Source organism: Epinephelus lanceolatus, chromosome 16 (assembly GCF_041903045.1).
Source record: "Epinephelus lanceolatus isolate andai-2023 chromosome 16, ASM4190304v1, whole genome shotgun sequence".
NCBI classification, from domain to species: domain Eukaryota; kingdom Metazoa; phylum Chordata; class Actinopteri; order Perciformes; family Serranidae; genus Epinephelus; species Epinephelus lanceolatus.
The window spans coordinates 43545515-43564850 of NC_135749.1; the positions used below are offsets into that span (position 1 = coordinate 43545515).

Consider the following 19336-nt stretch of genomic DNA (forward strand, 5'->3'; position numbering starts at 1 on the left):
TGATGATGATTATTATTGTTGTTGTTGTTATTATTATTATTATTATTAATAATAATAATAATAATGATGATGATAATAATAATATTATTATCATTATTATTATTATTATTATTATTATTATTAGTAGTAGTAGTAGTAGTAGTAGGGGAAGGAGGAGGAGTAACTTTTCTTAGTTAATAAATCTCAGTCCGCGCTCTCTCAGAGTTGAGTATGTGGCGGTATTGCACCACAGTTGTTAAACGATCGCCAATGAAAATCACCGAAGAAGAACATGACCAATAAGGACACTAGTATTAAGATCACGTGACATGCGTACGGCCACTTCACGGAAGAAATCTGCTGAATGGCAACAGTGCAGTTATTTTTCTATTATTAAATAATTTTTCCGTCAGAAATTCGTCGATATTTTATATCCGTCATTACGGTAAATAATGCCTTTTACATACACCTGCTACAGAATGTTTTTCCCAGTAATGCTTTGTTGTGACTGACTGTCAACACACTTTGGAGTTGTGGCATACACGTTGCCACATTTAAATAAGAGCTCTATTTTGAATACACCTGTCCCGAATTGAGGGTTAGATCCAAAGAATCAAAACTCTGAGGCCATATGTTATTAGATCACTATGTCCGCTCAGGGATGACAAAAGCTACAGTAAACCGCTAGATTTTTAAAGGGATTTGGTGCGAGGTTCCGCCCTCGTGGGTGTGAATGAAGTAATCAGGATGACTGAATCTTTCCGTTTATCGTGACACTGCATTCAATGACTTTTCTCTTTCATTTTGGTAACGTTAGATAATGAGGCTACGCGTTCAGCTGCAGTGTAAGAACTTGCATGAGTACCTGAGAGAGCTGAGTCCTGAGATTTTGGACAGACTGTACAACCATCCAGCAACATGTCTGGCTGTCTACAGGTACAGTGACTGTACTACACACACATTGTAGCCTACTGACTATTATGGTATTGATAAGGACACAGGACTGATTGACTGGCGTTGTGGTGTGCTATTTTACATTGTTTTTGATCCTCTACAGAGAACTCCCCTGTTTGGCCAAGAATTATGTAATGCGTATGCTGTTCCTGGACCAGCCTCTCCCCCAGGCAGCAGTAGCATTGTGGGTGAAATTAGACAGTCAGAAGTAAGTTACTTAACCTTGTCATGTCTTCATTACAACACCAGCGGCATTGTTAGTGGGGTGAACCATTTTAAGTACACTCTTGTACTACTTTGTAACATTTCTGTCACTGACCTGTTACTGGAGAGTTTTCTTCTTTATGATTTTTTTTGATTTTCATCCACATTTGTTTTCTTAAAACCTCCCCATTCTGGCTGCACAATATTGGAAAAAACTGACATTGCAAGGTTTTTTTTTTTGCAATATATATTTTTTGCGGCTGCTTAGAGGAGCGTGGAGCTTTCTTCAGAGCTGCTTTTCTGAAGCAAAACAAACGTTTACATGTTCTAAAAAAAGAGAAAACATCACATGCCCTGTGATGTGACTATCCCACATGCGCACATCGCGATGGCGATGTTCAAGCGATATATCGAGCAGCCCTACTCCCCATTATGGAAGCAGCAAAATCTGTCATTCACCCACTAATAAGTCCCTGAATTAGGAATGCACTGATTCTTGCTGATACAGATTCTACTAACTCCACTCAGGGTGTCTTCCAATACATAGTACAGATCCAGTGTGAATATTATCTTTTTTTTCTTTTTCTATATATATTTTATTGAGCTGCACAGGACATTTGCTGACAGTTGTACACAAAATACATACACAGTTGTTTCATTGAATAACAGGAAGAAAGACAAGATGGAAAAAAGTGATTTGATAGGATTCCAGTCCTTTTTGAAATAGATAATAATAACACAAAAAACTGACATTTAAATATTTCGAATTTTACTTGGTTGGAGGGTTAGTACTACAGTAACCTCATAGAGACAGTCAGCAGAGTCAGTTTGTTTTGTTTTGAAAATGACAAAAAAAAGAGCAATATGTTAAGCCATACTGACATACATACATTACATTCACAATCATCTGGTCTTACTGTAGAGACTGTAAACTTAGTATGTATGTTGCTGGAACTACTTTATCCAGAACGGCAACTCTGGTCAGAGAGTTAACGCAGACACAGGGAACAGTTCAGGTTCTTTATATTGAGTTGAATGATTGGCAGCATTATAGATGACTCTTTGCTATATGTGCATAGAGGCATGAGAATGAATGATCCACCGAATGGATGAATAGAATGTAGAATGTAGAATGTTGAATGTTGAATGTTGAGTGCAGAATGGTTTCTTCAAGACAAATAAAAACATACAAATAATGTTTACCATATCTAAATAATGAATGTACCAATTCAGAAATCACAATTTGCCTCAGAGGGCTTTGCAGCATACGACATCCCTCTGTCCTTTGGACCCATATGGCGGATGAGGAAAAACTCCCTCAAAAAAAACCTTTAACAGGGAAAAAAATGGTCGAAACCTCAGGAAGAGCAACTGAGGAGGGATCACTCTTGCAGGACAGACAGACGTGCAATAGATACAGAACAGATCAACATAATACATTTACAGGGGTTAAAGTTCTCCAGCACAGCATCGGATTTCCTGCGTGGCGGAGTTTCTGTCCAGCACGGGTGCTCTCTGCAGTGCGAGCATTTCACTTGCATTTGCTCCTAAAAATATATATATGTGTGAACCGGGAAAATGATTTAGGCGCACAGTGTGCGAGTAAACACAACCTACTGTTTTCCATAATCAGCACTGGACACTTTTTCATCGATAACCGATCAAATGAATGTACACTGAACAAAAATATAAACGCAACATTTTTGTTTTTGCTCCCATTTTTCATGAGCTGAACTCAAAGATCTAAAACATTTTCTATATACACAAAAGACCATTTCTCACAAATATTGTTCACAAATCTGTCTAAAATCTGTGTTAGTGAGCACTTCTCCTTTGTCGAGATAATCCATCCCACCTCACAGGTGTGGCATATCAAGATGCTGATTAGACAGCATGATTATTGCACAGGTGTGCCTTAGGCTGGCCACAATAAAAGGCCACTCTGAAATGTGCAGTTTTGCTTTACTGGGGGAGTCTGGGGGGGTCAGAAAACCAGTCAGTATCTGGTGTGACAATATTTGTGAACAGTATTTGTGAGAAATGATCTTTTGTGTATATAGAAAATGTTTTAGATCTTTTAGTTCAGCTCATGAAAAATGGGAGCAAAAACAAAAGTGTTGCGTTTATATTTTTGTTCAGTGTATTTTAAAACTCGCTCCTTTAGCTCTGATACAGCCGTCTCCCTCCCTGCCTGCAGTCCCCACTGCACTGGGCTTTGTAACAATGTCCAGCCTACAGCCCCCTCTGATTGGTTACACGGCACAAGTGATAGCCAATCAACACTGACACCTGTGATGCTTTCACATCATGTCACATTGAGACACAGAGCACAGACAGAGCGGGAGAGGCTCTGGTAAGCCAGCGGTAATTTTGAAGGTAAGGTAACAGAAACCAGACAAATGAAAGTTGCAATAAAAATCCTCTATGCTGAAGTTTTAAAGTCACCACCACAACATTATATGATCCTTTTCAATGATGACATGCTTGCCCAGAGGTGAAATTTCGATGTAACTGCCTGTTTAATTCACATCAAGCGCGATACAATTGTGCAAACAGCCTAAATGATTTAGCTTCTAAAAATAAATAGCACCAAGGCCAAAAAGAGATGTAGGAGTTATAAGTCAAAAAGTCTGGTAACCACGGAAAGTTTAATCTTTATTTATAAACTCATTATGCTATAAAAGTTTAATCTGAAAAGTAACTACTACAGCTATAAGAGAGAGAGAGAGAGAGAAATAAAAGTTCAACATGATGAAAACAGACATCTCATGTCTGAGTGTTTACAATAAAAACGTTACAAACGGTACAATTCAAAATCTGATCTTCACAGAGCACAGTACTTTTTTCAGAGCCCACATGTCTGTGAAATCCTCCACGCTGTTTGTCAGTTTAAAGAAACAGAAATCAGTTTTTAGTCTGACCTTTATCATGTGAACAAAAATTATCTTTGCATCAACATCTGAAGAACTCTCAAGTTTGTTTCTCCTGCTGAGATAAATAGACATTTTTGCCTGACCCAGCAGGAAGTTAAACAGTTGACATTTTGTCCTGTTTTTCCTGTTGTATCTGTAACCCAGGATGAACATTTGATGAGAGAAAACCTCTCCAAACAAAGCAAACACCTGGACCAGAAACTGGAACAGAGAAACCAGTCTACTGCACTCTAAGAACAGGCCAATAACAGGCCAGAAAACTTTATAAAAGTCTGCAGGGAGGCCGTCTATCCCAGGAGCCTTCCCGCTCTGCAGGCTCTGCAGGGCCACCTGCAGCTCCTGAGCAGAGAGCTGTGCCTCCAGCTCAGCGTTGTCCTCCTCAGAGACCTGAGGAAGGCCTTCATAGAAGGACTGAGCCACCTCAGGGTCCTCCTGGAACTCTGTCTTATAGAGGTTCTCATAAAAACCAACAGCACACTGCTGAATGTCCGCTGACTCCTGCAGCAGCTGCCCAGTGTCAGACCTGAGGGAGTGAATCAGCCTCCTCTGACCATTCTTACACTCAAGACTGAAGAAGAAGTGAGAGGGAGCATCCATCTTTACAACATCCTGAAAACGTGATCTAATAAGTGCACCCTGAGCAGAGATACCCAGCAGGTCAGACAGAGCTGATTTTTTACTTTTGAGAACTTGAATCCATTCTCGATCTCCTGTGGAGTCTGCTAAACCCTGCAGCTCCACCACTTCTCTCTCCAGAGCTCTCACAGATCTGGCCATGTCCTTTGTGACATTGAGAGTGTACTGTAGGCAAAGCTGTTTGATTTTGACCTTCCCCCGTCCCACCACTGCTGTAAGGAGCTGTACTCATGTTTAGTTAGTCTGTGGTTACTCCAAAAAGACCTGAACACATTCTTAAAAATATTATCAGACAACAAGATGCTGTTAAAATGCCAGTAAGCACTTTTACATTTGATATTCTTAATTAAGATAGAGCACTGAACCAGAGCATGGTCTGATATACCTACTGGATTAATGCAACTACCTTTAAATACACTAACATGATGCTCATCTCAAGACAATTGAATCGAACGCAACTAGACTTGGTTTTGTCTTAGAAGACGTTTCACCTCTTATCCAAGAGGCTTCATCAGTTCATGCTTGTCTGACTAGGCTGGAACTAGTCTGACAAACTGGTGTGGAAGCACCCAGGTATTTAACCTCTGGGGAGGACTTCACAAGGCCAATGATGTCACTGGTTCGTTAGTGCTCCAATGGTGTGTCAACGACAGTTGTTGAAACTCCTGTTGCAACGGTTGTCACTGGAGTCGTTAGAGTCACATGAGGCCATTTGTGAACGACTGTTGTTTTTAGAGGTTAAGTTGTTAAGCCTCCTGGGCAAGGATGAAAGGACAGCATTATAGGTGGGGGATAGGTGGTGTGGCAGACCTCCTCCTCTATTGAGAGATGGCTTTTCCAATTTCACATAGATGGCTTCTTTTACACCTCTTTCAAACCATCGGTCTTCCCTGTCCAAAATGTGCACATTGCTGTCTTCGAAGGAGTGTACTTTCTCCTTGAGGTGTAGATAGACAGCTGAGTCTTGCCCTGACGAGTTAGCCCTTCTATGTTGGGCCATGCGTTTGTTTAGTGGTTGTTTTGTTTCACCAATGTACAAGTCTGGGCATTCCTCACTGCATTGGACAGCGTACACTAGGTTGCTCTTCTGAGTGTGTGGTGTACGGTCTTTTGGGTGTACCAGTCTTTGTCTGAGTGCGTTACTGGTTTTGAAATACACAGGGATGTGGTGTTTGCTAAAAATTCTCCTGAGTTTTTCAGATACCCCAGACACATAGGGGATGACAATGTTATTGCGCTTGTTCTTTTCTTCGTCACCCACCTTGTTCTTTCTGGAACAGGCTGCTGATTTCACAAAGGTCCAACTGGGGTAACCACAAGTTTTTAGAACCTCCCTCAAATGTTCATGCTCCTTCCCTTGGGCCTGAGTGCTGGTAGGTACGTTATCAGCTCTGTGTTGTAGCGTCCTGATAACACCTAATTTGTGTTCCAGTGGGTGGTGAGAATCGAACACTAAGTATTGGTCTGTGTGAGTGGGTTTCTTGTATACCCCAATGTGGAGGCCTCTGTCCTCTGTAATGTGCACGTCACAATCCAAGAAGGGCAAACTATTCTCCTTAACATCTTCTCTTGTGAACTTGATGTTTTTGTCCACTGAATTGATGTGTTCATTGGAAGCTTGTACCTCTTGAGTTTTGATTTTAACCCATGTGTCATCCACATATCTGAACCAGTGGCTCGGTGCTGTTCCCTCAAAGGAGTTCAATGCTCTGTATTCTACATCCTCCATGTACAGGTTAGCCACAATGGGAGATACCGGTGAGCCCATGGCACAGCCATGTTTCTGTCTGTAAAAATTGCCATTGTATTTGAAATAGGCAGTGCTCAGGCAGAGCTCCAGTAGTTGGCATATCTGGTCTGGGCTGAGCTTGGTTCTGTCGTGGAGGGTGTTGTCATGTATCAACCGTTGCCTGTTTCCATAGCCTCCATGGTTGGAATGCAAGTGAACAGGGAACTCACATCATAGGATACCATGGTATCATCTGGATCCATTTTTAAACCTCTTACTTTGTTCACAAAGTCTATGGAGTTCTGGATATGGTGGGGCGTATTGCCCACCAAGGGAGCCAGGATGTTGGCTACATGTTTGGCAATGTTATATGTGACCGAGTTAATGCTGCTGACAATGGGTCTGAGGGGGGCCCCTTCTTTGTGAATCTTGGGGAGCCCATATATGCACGGGATGGCATCTTGGGGGTACGGACGGTGATATTGTAGGCGATCAATGGTGCCCTCTTTCTGTAGTTTTTGTAGGCATTCTATTGTCTTTTTCTTGTATCCACTGGTTGGGTCTCGTTTCAGCGATTCATAGGTGTTAGTATCACTGAGAAGTGTAGAGACCTTGTTGTGGTAGTCAGATGTATTGAGAACTACCGTACATCTCCCTTTATCTGCTGGAAGGATGGTAATGTTTGGATCCTTGCTCAGGGATGTCACAGCTTTCCTTTCCTCAGTAGTGAGATTGGAGGGTGGGAGCTTAGCACTGGACAGAGCTGCTGACACTTTCAACCTAAGCTGCTCGGCTTCGGTTTCTGTCAAGTTGTTTTTCCTTATAGCTGATTCTGTAGCTGTGATCAGATCAACTCGGTAATTGCTGTGGTGTCACGGCAAAGTTCAGTCCTTTGGCTAAGACCCCTCTCTCTGGGTGGGTACGTTCCCTGTCTGACAAGTTCTTTACCCACCTGTCATGCGTTTCATATTGTGTGGGATTGTCAGTTTTTTGCCTCCAAATAAGGATTTCTGTCTTGTTAGTGTTGCTTCGTTTTTGTAGGTTATGGAATTTCCTTTTTTGTCTTTCTTTGCTCATGGTGTGTTGAGCTAGTTGTGCTTTATTTGTGAAGTCAATGATCTTTCCAAGGAGGATCTTTCTCAGGAGGATTTTTAGCAAACATCACATCCCTGTGTATTTCAAACCCAGTAACACACTCAGACAAAGACTGGTACACCCAAAAGACCGTACACCACACACTCAGAAGAGCAACCTAGTGTACGCTGTCCAATGCAGTGAGGAACGCCCAGACTTGTACATTGGTGAAACAAAACAACCACTAAACAAACGCATGGCCCAACATAGAAGGGCTAACTCGTCAGGGCAAGACTCAGCTGTCTATCTACACCTCAAGGAGAAAGTACGCTCCTTCGAAGACAGCAATGTGCACATTTTGGACAGGGAAGACCGATGGTTTGAAAGAGGTGTAAAAGAAGCCATCTATGTGAAATTGGAAAAGCCATCTCTCAATAGAGGAGGAGGTCTGCGACACCACCTATCCCCCACCTATAATGCTGTCCTTTCATCCTTGCCCAGGAGGCTTAACAACTCTAAAACCTCTAAAAACAACGGTCGTTCACAAATGGCCTCATGTGACTCTAACGACTCCAGTTGCAACAGGAGTTTCAATGACTGTCGTTGACACACCATTGGAGCACTAATGAACCAGTGACATCATTGGCCTTGTGAAGTCCTCCCCAGAGGTTAAATACCTGGGTGCTTCCACACCAGTTTGTCAGACTAGTTCCAGCCTAGTCAGACAAGCATGAACTGATGAAGCCTCTTGGATAAGAGGTGAAATGTCTTCTAAGACAAAACCAAGTCCAGTTGCGTTCGATTCAATTGCCTTGAGATAACTATGACCTGGATGAATGAGAATATCCACAGGCATGTAACATGATGCTCAAAGCTATACACCCAATCAAGTTTGGCTAAAGATAACATATTATCTTTACAGTGAGACCAGGTATACTGCCGCTGGTGTTTATGGAAAAATCTCCAAACATCACAAAGTTCAAAATGTTCAATCATTTTAGAGAGACAGCTCCTAGAAGCAGCGTGGGGCTCTGGATGGTTCCTGTCTAGAACAGGGTCTTCAGTACAATTGAAGTCTCCCCCCAGAAACAGGTACTCTTCACTGCTACAGTTACTGAGAACATCTTTTAACACATCTAAAAACAATATTCTCTCTGAGCTCAGACTCGGAGCATAGACATTTATAAATACAACTTAGACTTTTTCAAATTAGGCTGTGAGCTTTAACAGTCGACCGGGAACAACTTCTTCTACAGAGAAGGAAGAAGGTAAGAAATCTGCAGAGAAGAGGATTCCCACTCCTCCACTAGTGTTACTTTTATGGCTGAGAATAACCTCCCCACCCCATTCCCTCTTCCAGTCAGACTCATTATCAAGAGAACTGTGTGTCTCCTGCAGGAAGGTGACATTTAAGTTTTTACTCTTAATCAGAGTAAAAAGAGAAGCTCTTTTAGTGTCTTCTCTGGCACCGTTAATGTTTAAGGAGCCCAGCTTTATCTCACACATAATAATTATCAAGCTGAATCCTAACCAGCACAGAGAAATGAAGAGGGACCAGAGAAGGCTCTTAGTCATCACTAGCTATCTGGTCCCGAACTTTAACCAGAAACTTCCTCAGCCGGAAGATTTCCGGATCAGTGAAAGAAGGCTGCCCGAGATTTCTGGTGTTTTTCATATAAAAACGGACAGAATCATAAAAGAGCTGCAAATCAGGAAAATGATCCTCCACTTTAACACCCCTACTGCCTTTGGTTTGAGTCAGGAAGGTTCAAACTCTTTGGAAAGAGTAGCTACTCTGGATTTCATCCTGCATGCTCTATCATTATCATCATCATCATCATCATCATCATCATCACTCTGCAGTGTACTCTGTGTATTCTCCTCTAACTGGGAGGAGGAACACTGCAGTTCTATTTTAGACACTTTAGTAGTTTTAGCGCTGCTCTCTTTAGTTTCTGAACTTTTCCTTTTAACAGCAAGTTTCAACAGCTCATCATTCAACACAGATTCTTCATCTAGAACAGACTCAGCCACTCTGGTTGCAGTGTGACCAGTCTGTTCTTTTCCATCCTGCTGACTCTGAACATCATCAGCATCATCAAACATTTCATCATTGGAATCATTTTCATCATTTCCTGTCCCACTTTCACCCCTGTCTGTGTTCATCTGGATGTTGTTCTGTGCATCAGCATTATGTGAGCTGTTATTTTGTGTGTTTTGCGTGTCTTGTATGTTGTTTTCTGTATCCTTCTTCTGTGTTTTCTGTGTCTTATCCTGCATGTTTTCTGTATCCTTCTGTGTTTTCTGTGTGGCCCCGTGAGTATCAGTGTATGCAGCCCTCTGTGCGTCAGTGAGTCCTGTGTCCTGCGCGTCCGCTGTGCTGACGCAGCACCCTGACGGTGATTCATTTTCTCTGGGCATGAGCGGACCAAGTGTCCCTCTGCCCCACAACCAAAATGTTTCAGAGCATCAGACGTGACATGAACAGTATAATCAAAGTCATCGATACGGAAAACGAAAGCTGCTCATTGTTTTTCAGAATCATAAAGACTTGTCTTCTGAAAGACATGACGTGCTTCAGGTGTGGTGACTTACACCCGAGGGGGATCATTTTTATCGGGGACACTAGCTGCCCATGCCGGGCTAACTCCTTCTCTATCATTTCATTCCTCAGAAAAGGGGGCACATTTGAAATAACAACTTTTTTAGCGGGGTTAACCAAAGAAAAAACCGGAGTCAGTGATCCCTGGATCACGACTCCACTCTCAATCAGCCGTAGCCATAGCCAACAACGGCACCCACAGCCAAACTACACTCCTCTACTGAAATACCAGCACCCGGAGAAAGTTTGACAGCATGGCGGCGAGTCAGATTCTCCAACCCGGAGACACCACGCACTGCCATTCAGAGATGAATGGCGGCGGCGGCAGCCGCCAAACAAACAACAAAAACTTCACAAAGGAATACTCAAACCAACTCTGATGACAGAGAAAGTTTACACCAAAACATCCGCTAACAGTCAGTGGAAGAGAGAAAGCAAAAAGGGTTTACTTAAAACTTACACACGATCACAGACGCTCTCCGAAGCACTCACCCTGTCACTCTCAGCACACACTCGGAGAGAGAGAGAGAGAGAGAGAGAGAGAGAGAGAGAGACAGAGAGAAATTGAGACAGAGAGAGAGATTGCTTTGGCAATATGTACAGTGTTACCTCATGCCAATAAAGCCATTTGAAATTGAATTGAGAGAGACAGAGAGAGAGAGAGACAGAGAGAGACAGAGAGAGAAATTGAGACAGAGAGAGACCGAGAGAGATTCTTGGCAGACAGTAATGAAAATAGCTTACGACAACATTAATTTTAGTAACAATATTATAATAATTCATTCATTCATTTTCCATAAACACTTATCCTGTTGAGGGTCGCGGAGGAGCTGGAACCTATCCCAGTTAACATTGGGCGAGAGGTGGGGTACATCCTGGACAGGTTGCCAGACTAATGCAGGGCTGATATATAGAGACAGACAACCATTCACGCTCACATTCACACCTACGGGCAATTTAGAGTCACCAATTAACCTGCATGTCTTTGGACTGTGGGGGGAAGCCAGAGTACCTGGAGAAAACCCACGCTGACACCCATGCGACTTAACCTGCAAGACAGTGGATCACAAAGGCTCCGGAGAAGAAGCCAAGTTAGGGATATGCAGAAATAGGATGTAAATGTTAGCAAATGAAGAACAACCAACTTTACAGAAACTAAGGTGAGAGAGAGAAGGAGAGAAGCATGCTTTAGTACTTAAGCAACAGCAAACAAGTGCTGATGAGGATTATGCACCCACGGCGCAGCCTGGGCTCACAAAAACGCCACACACAACCTAAACACTACTTGCACCCTATGGTACATTCTGGGCTGTCCAAAAAGGTGCCTGACTGAAGGCACTGTCCTAGTATGGTAAAATAACAGGGAATTTACGACAGCTGCCCCAAGAAAAGCATGTCTGTTATGTAAACAAGATGAATTCCCTAAGGTGTTACAAGCAGTCCCTAGGTCAAGAGTTTCTGAGTCAGCATTGTCATCTGGAACAGCGGGCAACTGGACCAGGCATGTACCGGTCTCAGGTAAGCCTTGTTCACGACTTGCACTTCAGCTGACTGAATGCGTCCATCAGCACTTGCATTCAGTTTGACCACCTGCCCGATGGACCAATGGGTGTGTGGCAGCTGAGGATCAGTAATCATCACGACAGTTTTCTGGAGATTGTTGGTGTGTTGCTGCAAATTCTGACTTACTTGAAGAGACAGTAAGTAGTTTCTAAGGAATTGCACCCAGAAGTGGTCCACTGCCATTTGACAATGATGCCACTGTCTCTTTGTGAGTGGGTCAGGAGCCTAGGAAACCTGTGGCAGTGAGGCGTCCCACCGCTCCATCAACAAGTTACGGGATCCGGTCCCGCATCATCTGATGACACGTATCCTAAGGGTTTGGCTGTAAGGATGCCTTCCACCTTGACCAAAATTGTAAGCAGGACTTCCTCTTGGAAGGACTGAGTGCCGATAACACCCTGCAGAGCTTTCTTGACAGACTGTATTTTGCGCTCCAAGGCACCACCAAAGTGTGGAGCTGCTGACGGGCCGAAACCTGATGTGTTGCTTGGCAAGCCTTTTCTGTAGCTTTGGTCCCATTGGAGTAAATGCCCTCTTTAGTTCCCTCTCTGCACCTCTGAAGTTCATCCCCTGATATGAGAGAACCTCTGAAAGTGTGCCTCTGCAGGAGATGAATTGCCTTAATGCTGCATCAAGGCTAGTCAGCAGATTCAGATGGACACAACAAGACACTGATGAGACGGTCTTTGTCAAGACATTTAAATATGACTCCACAACGTTTCTCACTATGCTGCCCGACCTTGACGGTGTATGGGCCGAAGCAGTCCACTCCCATTGAAAAGAATGGAGGCCTGAGGAGCCGCAGACGGGCATAGGTGTAAGTCATCATTGGAATAAATGGCTTCCCTCTCCACTTCTTGCATTCAACACAAGACCTCTGATGATGCTTGACGGCCTGTCTCCCACGCAGGACCCAGTACTGGCGCCTGATCTCGGCGAAGACCCTTTCATGCCCTGGGTTGAGTAGGCGTGCCTTCACATCCTGGATAAAGAGTCTTATCACTGCAAATGAGACATGGACTGTTTCATCTCTCTTTGTCATAAAGTAGGCTACCAAACCGTATACCTGTTCGGAGGCATCACAGAAGACATGCAGGGTGTAGTCTGTTGCTTCAGTACTGACCTCCAATGGTGCGTAGGTTCATAGTATGGAGATGTTAGCCAGCTCAGGGAGTTCCTCCTCCCAGCTGGACCAGGCTTCGAGAACGTCAGGAGGGAGGTTTGGCTCGTTCCAGCTCCTCCTTTTTGACAACAGCCTCTGGATGAGAACCATGGCCCGCGCCATACAGGTAATAATGATGCCAAGAGGATCATATTGCTGGGCTAGCACCTTGTATATATGTTGCATTGTGGGGCTCTCACTGTCCATTAGCTTTGACCAGTAGCTGAGCTGATCAATTGGACAATGCCACCGTAGGCCAGAGCCGGTTCCTGAGGGTTGATGCTCTTTTCCATGCCTCCAATCTGGCAGTAGAAGGCAGATGGGAGGCAACAGAGGGGACATTATTCACCTACCGCTGGATGTTAAATTCTCCCAAGGCTAGACACTGATACATCTTGTCCATAAGGCGCTTGGCAGACTCTGGTGTTGAAAGGCTGTGGAGACAGTTGTCCATGCAGAATGACTGCTTAATGGACAGCAGGATGTCTTCATGTCCCTCTGAGTGATCTTTGACTTGCTTTTGCAGCGTAAATGTTGTGCAGCATGGGCTGCTGGTTGTACCAGTCGGCATGAAATGCCATTGGTAGATGTCAGGCTGCTTCTCCCTTCTCAGGTTTCGCCAGACAAACCTCAGCAGTGGATGGTCCTCAGGTAGGAGATGAACCTGATGAAATATGCCTGGATGTCTCCGCTGATGGCAACAGTGTACTGCCAGGATCAAAGGAGGACAAAGATGAGCGATGACCCAAGTTTTGGACCTGGAAGGAGTTGCTTGTTGAGGGAAAGACTGTGGTTTGTGAAGGAACAGTCAAAGTCCAGACAAACCTTGCCATTGTGGTGGACTAGGTGATGGGGGATGAACCATGACTCGCTGGTATTATCCACCTCTTCTGTGTGAGTTTGGTAAAACACCCTCCATCAATAAGCCTCTGGATCTCTGCTTCGTAGATTTTAGATTTGGCTGAGTGCTTTACCAGTAGTTGCTCTGTGCGGTGGTGCATCGGCAAAACTGCTTCTGCTGAGGCATTTAGTGGTGGTACGTCCTTGACACGGAGCAAGGGTGTGGTGTACCGAAGTATGTCGCTGACCTTAACCGTCTCTGTATGTGCTTCCAGGATGCTAACGGCCTCTTGGTCCAGACGGGATCACACTGCTAGCCGCTGGCGGTGTAGGGCTGTGCATAATGCCTGCAGGACTGAGCTATTAGCTTGGCTTCATCCAGGACCAGGTACCTCATGAGCACACGGTACTTATAATGTTCAGAGAGTTCAGTGTGGGGGCTGAGTAGGTGGTCTAGCACCATCTTCAGGTTAGCAAGCTCTCTCACTGTCATCTACTTAGGCAGTTCAGGTACTGGGACCGGCTGCCAGTGAGTGCATGGTACCTGTGGTGATGTATACTAGGGCTCAAGTTAAGTGCATGGATAAACATGCACTTAACTTGCTGGGCCAGCACGGTGTTGGAGCAGGTGTTGGAGGCACCAGAAGATAGGCCAGCCGAGTTGATGGAGAAGGCTGGGGTTGGTTAACAGGTTTTGGATGGTGGCTCAGCTTTGGCTGTACACCGGCTGTACAGGGATGACTGGTGGAAGCTGATACACTGTCTGCCGGGGCACCACAGGGGTGTATGGTGATTGATATGTAGACTGCCAAAGCGTGCCTGCCGGGTGCTGGCTCACTGGCTGGACAACAGCTGTAGCAGGTAGTTTGTGTGCAGAGTACAGCGCTGTTGCTGTTTGGGTTTGATATGCAGGCTGCACAGGCTACAGAGGATATGCAGATGTCATTGGTCATCTCTACAGGTGATAGCACTGGCTGATTTGGCTGGTAAGTAGGCTGGTACCCTGTTGCTGTTGATGTTTGTTGGCCCATGTGACCCACTGCTTGTGTGCCCTGAACGTTAGACTGTGCCATGGCCCCCACTACTCGTCGCAGTGGGGGCTGGCAGCCTAGAAACTTCTCTGAACCGTTGTGCAGAAGTTACTGTAGGAGGTAGGGAGTTAACAATACATAGTTTGTTGCTTGAGTTGCTTGAGACGGTATTGCTACAGTTGTTGTGTGTGGCAGCGATGTGAGCAGCATATTAGCTTGAGGCTGGGTAGGCGGGCCTAGCTGGAGTGATATTAGCTGCAGTACAGGAGATCAAGGTCTGCTTGTGTTTATGCTGCCTTCTGACAGGTGCTGACTGTGGTCACTCTGCCCTGAGGGGGCTGGTGATTGGTGCCCCACACACACAGATTCAGTTGTCAGGGCAGGTTGCTAGTGTGTGATGCTATGTCCCACTGATACACCTTGCTAATTGCTGCTGGCGAAGAGAGACAGGGATTGGGTCCGAGCGCAGTGTATGGCTGGTCACCAGTGGTGGCAAACTAGGTCTGCAAGCAGAGTGACTGCAACTGCTGTGTGTTGGCGTTTTCACTGTCATCCTTGAGGGGAGTAGTATAAGGCATGAGGGACTGTGGCAGACTTAACTTATAGTCTTGCAAATGTGCTGGAAGCTGTGGCGGCCTTCCTCCTTCATGTGCTCCACATTCAGTTGCTGCTGTTCTCTCTGCATCCATGGCACCGTCGTGGGTGATCTGGCTCCAAGGACCAATATTGCAGAGACTTTGACCTTGTAATGTATAGAGAGTAGTAGGCATGTGCCGGTTACCGGCATCACAGTTTACCATGGTAAAAGAATGTCATGGTGTCACTAACCGCCCATTTTCCGTTCCAATGGTAAAGGCCGACGGTGTAACCTATGCTACGTTTCATAAATGGGAACTTCAGGAACTCAAAACTCAGAAATAACTCTGTGCCAGTCACACATTTTAACTGGCACACACTCTGAAATCATGCATGTGCAGCCGTTGCAGTCAGCACAATTATTGGGGGGGCAGCCTCAGTCAGTCAGTCAGTACGTCAGTAATCAGTGTAAATCCACTCACGTGCAAACTGCAAACATGGCTGGAGGAGGCGAAGCTGAACTTTTCCCACTGACGAAAAGGACAAAGTCTCTGGTGTGGGACCATTTAGGCTATCAGAAGAACCCCCAGAGCCAAGGCAAAGACCCCCTCCTCCCGTGCTGAGCTCCAGTTCCCAGTCGGCCGTGTTCACTGGCTGCTGTGCAAAGGAAACTATGCGGAGCGTGTTAGTGCCGGTGCCCCCGTCTACCTGGCGGCTGTGCTGGAGTATCTGACTACTGAGATCCTGGAGTTGGCTGGAAACACTGCCTGTGACAACAAGAAGACCCGTATCATCCCTGTCACTGGCAGCTGGCTGTCCGCAACGACGAGGAGCTCAACAAGCTGCTGGGCGGAGTCACCATCGTGAAGTTAAGAAACTGCTGTATTACTTTTAACGGGTCTATGTTACACATTTAAACAACTGGTGTGATGATGCGTTGCACTGACAGGAGATGCCTGGTACGTGAAACGAATATTAGCCTACCGTTTTAAAGTGTAGAGCATGAAAATAGGACGACGCTTGTTTTATTATTATTATTATTATTATTATTATTATTATTATCATCATTATTATTATTATTATCACGGTAATACCGATTACCGTGGTATTTTTTCCCACAGTTATCATACCATCAAAAACTCATACTGGCACATGCCTAGAGAGTAGACGCAGAAACAGTGAAAAGTTCAGGTTCTTCCAACTGAATTGAACGACTGGCAGCATTATAGATGACTCTTCACCATATGTGCATACAGTCATGAGAATGAATGATCCACTGAATACAATTTAGAATTTTGAATGTAGATGGTTTCTGAAAGACAAATAAAAATATACAATTTTTTTTTTTACTATATTTAAATAATGAATGCACCACTTAATAGAAACAATTTCAAACACAAGTACGTAAATTGGCTTCACTATAAATCGCAGAACTGACAGACAAACACTTGTCTTGTCTATCTGGACACATTTCCCCCACCAATACAACATGCTAATGTTATTAGCACAAGTCTATGGCATTTTACATTGTATAAATTAGCCTAGCGTCTAGCGATCTTTTCCTCTTCTCATATAAAGCCAGGGACAACGGCAACATTTTACAAAGGTAACTGTTAGAGCCATTTTTGTATCTGTGTCCAATGATGTGTGGGTCACTGGTTTCCACAGTAGGTGGCGTGTAAACAATGGTGTATGTGAAGGTATAAGTAGAGGAAGAGTTAAAGCAGCTGTGTGGAACTTTTTACCATTAATAAAACTGCCCCTAGTTCGTATCACCCCCCCTTGAAGATCCGCATATTTATTTGAACCCAACAGCGACAAAAAAGCCTTTCTCTATATGGCTATTTAGCGTAGCCTCACTCGGGTCGGACACACAGCGGAAGTCAGCAAACCAGAATACGGCACCTGAGGTGGAAGTGATTCTGCTCGCCCGCAGCGGCCGCAGCGATTAAACCACAGAAGAAGGAGCCGTGTGTTCTTCGAGTAAGCAGTACGCAATGGTCATTGCTGAACACATAACACCTAACAATTTTACCAAAGATGTATCTATGAGCACTTGGTTGTACTTTTGATGTCATGGCGGATAACGAAGGAGCATCATGTAAAATTATCTGTGACTGTGACCATGAACACAAATATACAGCAGGCAGTTGTCCTCAGTTTATAAGAAATTCAGAGCTACACCAGAACATTTATGAACAGGTCTTACTTTACTACTAATTTGTGTGTAACGTTAGCATGTTAGCATGTTAGCATGTTTCCACTAATTACTTGGACTGACCTAACGTTAGTAGCGTTAGCTTTGCAAGCGAAGGCTGCAGGTAACAGCTTTGCTGTGTTAGGATTATCTTATGTCTTCGCTGTGTATCTTCACATAAAAGAATACTCCGACCATTTGGGAGTTATGCCCTTTCTCTATCATTTTCATACTGAGACAACATGATCGATATCTTTTTTGTGTCTGTACGTCCAGTGGCTGGGTCTAAGCGGTTAGCATTGCGCTTATAGGGGGTCAGTATGTCCTGCTCTGTGATCCGCGGAGGGATACACCGGTGAGCAGGCACAGATGTAGCTTGTAAACAAAACTCAGCTGTTTATTTAGCCTAGAAATATCTCCGGATTTTAGTAGCTGCAATGGACGACTTCGAACGCGATTTTGAAGAGTTTCTTGTAGCGGACACAGATCCAGAGCCATACCTGTTTGAGCTGGAATACACAGATGAGGAACTCCATGTGTTGAATGCTGAGCAGGCGAGAAGAAAGGCTGAATCCTCCGCTCCCTGGGTGCTACCATCGTTGGGGAGATATAACATCAGGAGGAAAACCGCAGCAGAGAGTGCATCACAAGGAATGAAAACTTTGCAGCAATCACTAATCCTGGCGTGATTGAAACTTTTTTTCATGTTCCTAAGATGAACTGGAAAAAACGCCCCAGGCCTGCAGGAGCTGATGGACAGCTTTCAGTTGGGTGAGTAATATCGTCCGTGTCGTCTCTTTGTTTGCTTTTACCGAGTGACCTAGCGTACCTGTCCCAGAGCAGCTGTTGCTCACCGGTGTATCCCTCCGCGCAAGATGTACTGACCCCCTACAAGTGCCATGCTAACCGCTGTCTCAATATGAAAATGATAGAGAAAGGGCATAACTCCCAAATCGTCAGAGTATTCTTTTCTCATAATAATGCGGACTCAGCAGATCACTTGTTAACTGTTTATTCCTCCTTACACCGAACGTACATGGCTGTTTCTCATTGTTTCCAGTAGCACAACAACGGTTACTACATTACCCAGAATAACTTGAGGCTCACACTACTATGGTAGCTTTAGTAGCTCAAAATACACAACAGATTACATTAGATCAGAACAGAAACACGACACGGGAATTTACTGAGTAATTTTGCTGTTTCCACTAATTACTTGGACTGACCTGACGTTAGTTAATCCTCTCGCTCTCCAAAACAAATGCATGCAGTAATTGCCGGCTGCAGTCGGAATTTTACGACACCAGGCTGTGGGTGTCATACCACTCCGACCAAAGGGGCGCTATAATCAACGAAAACGAAAAGTTCTGCACAGCTGCTTTAATTACTTTACAGGTATGTTGCTTCCCGGGAGAAGCACACAGTTTTTTGACCGCCGTTTTAGTGGCCTAACTTTGAGTCTTTTGTTTGTTTTACATACAAGTTATAATGGTGTAAGTGTGTGTAGGTTGACAAAGGCTATATTGTTAAATGGACCGATTGTTGCAAATAAATGATCTACGTTTGAGCAATGGCATGGACTCTGATTAATTCAATGGAGCCGCCACAGACAATGCATAATTAGAAGTCCTGGTAGCAGCCCCTCAGTGGCTTAGGTTTTTTGTTTGGTAGAAATCAAGTCATTACAGTAACGGTACATAATCTGGCTCCATTACAACTCACAACATTCACCGACAAAACAACTGTCTTATACTAAACACGTTTTCCGAGCAAATACAACATGCTAACATTATTAGTGCCAGCCTATGGCATTTTACATGGTATAAATTAGCCTAGTGATTAGCGGAGATTTCCTC

General features: G+C 44.4%; 1 protein-coding gene across 2 annotated transcripts in view; it reads left to right on the forward strand.

The window, feature by feature from the left end:
* The first annotated feature begins 287 nt into the window (after positions 1 to 287).
* The window catches only part of gtf2h4 (general transcription factor IIH, polypeptide 4), an 83552-nt gene continuing 64503 nt past the window's right edge, over positions 288 to 19336 (forward strand). Inside the window, exons 1-3 of one of the 2 annotated variants that reach the window (XM_033637517.2) lie at positions 288 to 424; positions 797 to 915; positions 1037 to 1141. In XM_033637517.2, the coding sequence (XP_033493408.2) occupies positions 800 to 915; positions 1037 to 1141 (221 nt within the window). In that variant the 5' untranslated portion in view covers positions 288 to 424; positions 797 to 799. The remainder of the gene's footprint in view (positions 425 to 796; positions 916 to 1036; positions 1142 to 19336) is intronic. The other variant, XM_033637518.2, reaches the window with a different exon arrangement.